The following is a 6,594-nucleotide window of genomic DNA, read 5'->3' on the forward strand; positions in this document are numbered from 1 at the left end:
GACCAATAGACCAAATGATCCTAAATTTATCTATTGTAAACAGCTTATGACAATGCTCATAAGTTGTTTTTAGCTCATTTTCATTAGTTTTCTTAAATAGCTTATAAAAATAACTTATAGCTTATACAAAAACAATTTAGTTTTATTTTATCTTTCACTATAAAAATAGCTTACACATAAGTGTTTATCATAACTCTTGTTATAAGCTGCAAATAAGTTGTTTATCCAATCAGTAGCTAAAATTGATTTATCAAGAAAAATGAAAATAGTATTGAGAAACAATAACACGAAACAAACCTTAATCAAGTGCCGAAAATAAGACTAATAATTTTTCTCGATAACAAAATCTATTAGTGTTTGGTGCTGAATAAGTTATTACTATTACATGTAATGAGGTATTCTATGACTCAAGTATTTGTATTGAAACTGTTTTATTCATCTTTTTTGCTAGATTTGGCATCACTCTCTTCTCCAGATGGTTCAATCTTTTCGCTAGATTTGGCGGCATCACTCTCTTCTTCAGATGATTTGGCCGTCTTCGACTCATCGAACTCCAATAACTAAATTGAAACAAGGAAAAACTTAGCTTAACCAAATCAAATCTTAACATTTATATTAAAAGAACTAAAAAAAATTGGACCATGTCTCCAAACCGATATCATCGGTCTTTAAAACTTCATTCTATGTTTGAAAGTCTTAAAATCAAAATAAAAGCATAGAAGTTAGTTATCAATGACATAGAACATTTGTAAAGCGAAGAAATTTTAACTAAGGATCATTCAAAGTAGTTTACCAAACTTAAGAATGAACAATTCAAATTTCTTTCATGGATAGAGTGTAAAAACTCATATACACACTTCTTTTAGCAGTGTCAAATAGTATGGTATAATATCAATGAACAATTGTGCACTATCAATATCAATGAACAATTGTACACAAACAACTACGAAAGCTTTTTCCACCAAGTAGAGTCAGCAAGATAGATCAAAAGTTGCATAATAATTGTAATGAATTAAAACTAAATGCGGATCATTTAACTCTATCTCTTGCTTCTAACAATTAGACTATTCTTTGTGTGATTAACCCTTCTTACCCATCATTCAACATATATCTTCCCTTGCATGCCCAAACCTCATAATCCGAGGCTCTACCATTTGGGAACTACCTGAACTTCCCATTTGGTGACTGTATTCTTAATCATATTTATCTTGAGTAACTACTACTTAGCAATATTAACATTCTCATCTCCTCTCTTGTTTGAAAAATTGTTAGATGGTTTTATTGCAAGTAAAAAACTGTGACACGTTTGTACTGACAGTTCAAAGAAATGGTAGCTCATATTTGTGTGCATGGTTACAACAGAAAACTAACATGTTATATTTCAGGGGCGCGCAAATGAGATGCAAAAAAAGAAAATAGACTAACATTATTCGAGAAAAATAGAAAAGGAAAAAATGAGGAAGTGAAAAAAACCTGTTTGACATCACCGTTCCAGATACAGTGAGCAGCCAAAAATCCAATAACAGCAGGTACAATATATAAAAGAGCAGGCTGAAAACAAGGAAGGATAAAAAGAAAAGTAAAAATGTTAATAGAGAAGATTGATCAACAAAACTCCATGACATGTTCACATACTCTACTAGTCTGACTTGTTGGTAGTGAGTTTAACAATACTACTGTTACAACCTCCTTTCATGAAAAGCATATCAATAGAAGAAAAAAGAATGAAATTACAGAACCAGTTACCTGGGCAGCTTGAAACCAGTTCATCACAAATATTGTGAGGCCAATGCCGAAAGTGTATCCTAAAAATGCACTCTTAAAATATTGGGGTTGCTTTCCTCTAGAAACATCAAAACGCAAGGCTAATGCTACAAAGATTCCTGAAGGGAAAAACATTTGTCGTCAAAATAAATAGAAGGGACACCAAATTATTAAACGGATGTTATTATTTTCCTTCCAATGCCATACATGGAAATGGATCATATATCAACTGACAACAATCATGTACATTTCCAATTTCTTATTTAACAAATGTCTTTCATCATATACATATTCTGATATCTTCTGAAACATTAAATTAAAATCTTCAAAAAACTTGGTAAATCTATGGGGAAGAATAGTTTCTCCATATAATTTGAATTTATAGCCTAATGGCTAAACTTGACTCATCACACTATCAAAAACATATGCTCCATATATCTTTGCAGAGATTGAAGTGCCAACCATTTCAATTAGAAACAGAGGTTTATAGACATAATACCAGCATGGCTACAGAGAACCACATTGAAGAGATAAAAAATATCCGTTTCATTCCATCCCAATTCCTCCGAAATTTCCTACTGTTGCCTATCAGAATACGATAAAAAATATCTACTAGGTACTAAATTTTAACATTACAGCTCAAAAAACAGTTGCCACATGTACAAGAAAACACATCAACGTAAAAGATTCCAGCCTACCAGGGATAACAATATCACCAAGTCCAAGCATCGAAAATGGCCTTTTAGAATCTGCTGTGGGGAACAAGAGCTGAAAAATGATTGAACTAATTAATAATAATGGTATAACATAATTTCAAAGTTCATATCAAGATGAAAAAAACAGAGGTCATTTCAATAAGCAAGGATCTTAACCTTTATTGGAGCATCAAATGATTTTGCAACGCTAACCATCACCGGCGTGAAGAAAACCCAGAAAATGTCGTAAAAAAAGAGTCCAACCTACAAACACAAAAATGAAAAGATTCAAAAATCATATTTACAAACTATTAATGAACAATGCAATAGAAATAGAAATATGTAGTAATCTGGTTTACAACCACAGCCTAACTCCTTTTGCAAGATAAAACATGGATTGGAACGGACAGATAAAATAGCAAACTGATAAACTGAGACAGAGGAACTTTTATCCATAACAAATGTGTGAAATATAATTGAATGAATGAGACCATTCAGAACAGCTTGGTTCATTTGCGGCGAGAGGATGTGTGATTTAGAAACCAAGATGCTAATAAATATGTAACTACAATTAAAGAAAAAAGGATTTTAGCACCATAAACCATTGTTAAAGAGAATAAATACTTACCAACAGAATAGCACCAGTCTTGAAAGACCCAAGAGAGAGCATTTCAATTCCCTGTAAATATTAAACATAGAATCATTGTGGTCATTTGACTGCTAATAATTTGAATGTGAATTTTATTTTGCAGAAACAGCCATAAAACATCACCTCTTCTGGCGATCCCATGCAAATTCCCTTACGAATATGGAAACTATTACTTAGCACATCTTATAGCTCATATTATACACAATTCAGTAGATGGTATCCAAAAAATACCAACCGCATTTAAAAAGGCATCTTTTAAAACCAATAAAGTGGAATTCAAACAATTATACATGGGTAAAAGCTTAAGCATCAAACCTGAATACAGAAAGCAAGACCCAGTATATTATTTGCCAGCCAATGCTTCTTTAAAGCATACCATCCGCAAAAAAAGGTTCCAGGGATTGCAGCGATGATCTGTGACTTTGTAAACTCAATCTCCAAAGCTGTGTAAGAAAGGTGTAATGAAAAATATCATTCTGCATGATAGAAGCAAGTTATCGACAACTAGATCAAATGCAAACATACATGCTTTGAGACAACGAGATGATCACATCGTGATAAAAAAAAAAGTTCATTGACAGCAACGATAATCAAGCTTTAAACGTTTGATAAGTAAAGGAAGAAAATAAACAATTGAAACTCAACAGTCATAAGACCACATCTTGCCAACATGTCTAGGAAACAGAAGTCTAGAAAAATGTGATGTTATTGCAGAATTATCTTTTCTCTACACCAATTACCATGCCTTTACAAAAAGAAAAATCATATTCCTTAGATCATATTGGTCTAAGAAATTTTTTCCCTTAATAAAGTCAGTAACTAATCCAGAAAAGAAGTGTATATTTCAGATATGACCAAATTCACTGAATGCTACTAACTAATAAACTCTCTTATGCCCGATAAGAGTATTAACATTATTGGCTTTTAACGAATTTAGCCAAAAAAAAATATCACGTATCTGGTAGGTACTTCATACAAGCAATTTCATACTTGTAAAACTCAACAGAAATATAAGCCACAGACTGTCATCATTGACAATCAGATATGAGGAATCATATAACTTCTGATACCACAGTTTAGAGATACATCATTATTCATTCACGGCAAGAGTGCGGACAAATAAAGTGGCAAGCACGTGACATACAACGAAAATATGGAAAGTGCCAGACTATGAGATCATCATTCCAAGGCTTTGGCAAAAATCGTTTGATATATGGTAGTAATGTTGCCCTGTACAAAGAGAGAGAACAAAGGTGTCATAAAAATTTCCTTAAAAAGTACTGTCAAGAAAAAGGAAAAGAGTGGGTCGTAGAAAAGAACATACGATAAGGCAACGATCCCCAGTACAAAGAAGTAGAGTGTCAAGACAGTGTTGACCAAGTCCTTAGATAGAAACTTGAAGAGCAAGAAAAGTGATAATAACATTGCACTCCCAACAAAGGGAAAACGCATGGCATGTTCGTTGGACATTGTCTCCTGCATTATTGCCACACAACTCGCATATGTCAGATCATGATTCATGAGACTTGAAAATAGCTACATCGTAGAAGAAATCGAGTATAAAAAATACTACTTACAGAAGGAGGAGTTGGTTTGACGGAACGATAGCATCCCACAAACACAGTGATGCAAGCAGTCAAGATAACATTTAGATTTGGATTTATCTTCACAACAAGAGGTGCTAAGGTTAAAGCTGCGAGAGAAGATACAAATGGTTGATGACAAAATATCTACCAGCAAAAAAAAAGGCCCGACTTTGCCTTAATGATACAGTAAAATTAGAAACAAAGAACTTGAAACTACAAACATCACTTGTTTATAACTTCATTCATCAAAAACCAAACAACAGTGCAACCGTCTAAATGTCAGGCCCTACTAATGCAGCGTCTAAAAAAGGTTATTTAGACTTATCCTATAGCATAAGCGCTTCTGTAAATAAATGGTTATAAGAACTTTCAAAATTGCTTATACTAAACAAATTATTTTTAAAGCTCTCCAAAATAGTTTATCCAGTTTCCTCTTCATTTGTAAAAACCAACTTGCACTTAGTGAATAATTAATAAAATCTTAATTGAACCATTCATCCAAACACTCCCTAAACCCTCTAAGGCTATACCACAATCACTTTTCCACTCATTCAAGCCCATAGCTTAGCACATCAACACTCAAGGCCCCCCTTATTCTGAACAGTATCATGCTATAAAGCACTGACAAAGACATCAAACGCGACACGACACTGACAATGACACATTGACACTAGAAATAATTTAAGAAAATAAGAGTGATTTAATGTAACCACGTGTCACGTGTTGGGCACGGAACACACACATCTAATCTACATAGTACTGTCACTAGAGAACATAAACAGCAACTACATTGTACTAAAACAACTCAAAAACATTTTCACTTCAGTAACATTAAGCATACATTAACACCACAAATTAACACACACCCACGTAATAAAATTACCCCCAATTGAAGAAAAACAATAACATAAAAAAGTACCAAAAATAATCATAAAAATACAAAATTTACACAATAAAAACACACTAAACAATAATTTTAAAAAAAAAAAAAAAAAACTAACCTGCCAAAGCCAAATTCGCAATCCTCTCAACGTTTTTCATCTTGATTCACCCTGCAATCACAAATAACAACACATATTCAATAAACCCAAATATAACGTTGATTATTTAACCCCAAAAAAATAAAAAATAAACAATTTTTGATCAATTTTATGAAACCACCTTTTCGCAAAACAAAAATGCCCAAATGTTTGTTGCAGATCGGAGAAGACAAGGTAGAATTTGGGATGATTTTTGAAAGAATTTAAAGGGTAAGGGTTTTAAGATGAAAAATAAATTCAGAATTTTTTTATATTTTATATTTTATTTGTTTATTGTTTGTAATTTTTAAGCCCGCGGTTACGACGAAAAGATGAATCACCCACGTGGTTTGAGGCGTTTCGACCAATCACAAATTTTCTTATTTCCACATCAGATTTTTTAAATATTGAACCAAAATACGTACATACCTTGTAAATACATCTTTTTCTTACATAAGTTCATATTAATTTTTGGTCAAATTTCATTAAAAATAATAACTTTAGTCAAATTCTATAAAAAGAAAAGAAAAAGATTTGGTCAAAAACAATCTCATAATACTTGATGTTTTAAGGTATGTTTATATTTTCTTTCAAAAAAAAAAGGAATGTTTGTATTTGTTTTAAGGAATATTTAGAGGTAATAGCCTAATAATTTAAAGTTCAGCAAAGAGTTTTTTTTTTTTTTTGGAATAAAAATTTCAACCAAGAGCTAAGTAGTAGAAAATTGTTTCACATAAAAATTAAGTTCGGGTTCTTCTAAACAATTCGTTCTTAAAGTTCATTAACCATATTAATTCAATTCCATGCTCTTAATACTTTTTGAAGTCTGATTAGTTTAATACGAATATGAAAAATTTAAATGGAAAAATAATATAAGAAAC

General features: G+C 31.9%; 1 protein-coding gene across 2 annotated transcripts; it reads right to left on the reverse strand.

Annotated features, from left to right (window-relative positions):
- Positions 1–246: 246 nt before the first annotated feature.
- LOC11433317 (signal peptide peptidase) lies at positions 247–6,012 on the reverse strand. Of its 2 annotated transcripts, XM_003588485.4 has the most exons (13): positions 5,856–6,012; positions 5,696–5,746; positions 4,686–4,801; positions 4,433–4,584; positions 4,253–4,338; positions 3,424–3,551; positions 3,232–3,258; positions 3,088–3,138; positions 2,637–2,723; positions 2,463–2,532; positions 1,747–1,883; positions 1,474–1,551; positions 247–560 (listed from the first exon to the last, which is right to left on the reverse strand). In XM_003588485.4, exons 2-13 carry the CDS (start codon positions 5,733–5,735, stop codon positions 432–434), a joined length of 1,101 nt encoding a protein of 366 aa, XP_003588533.1. In that variant the 5' UTR covers positions 5,736–5,746; positions 5,856–6,012; the 3' UTR covers positions 247–431. The 2 variants fall into 2 exon arrangements, with proteins under 2 accessions (XP_003588533.1, XP_003588534.2); XM_003588486.4 differs by lacking the exon at positions 3,232–3,258.
- Between the last annotated feature and the right edge of the window lie 582 nt (positions 6,013–6,594).

The sequence above is a fragment of the Medicago truncatula genome, chromosome 1, assembly GCF_003473485.1.
Source record: "Medicago truncatula cultivar Jemalong A17 chromosome 1, MtrunA17r5.0-ANR, whole genome shotgun sequence".
NCBI classification, from domain to species: Eukaryota; Viridiplantae; Streptophyta; class Magnoliopsida; order Fabales; family Fabaceae; genus Medicago; species Medicago truncatula.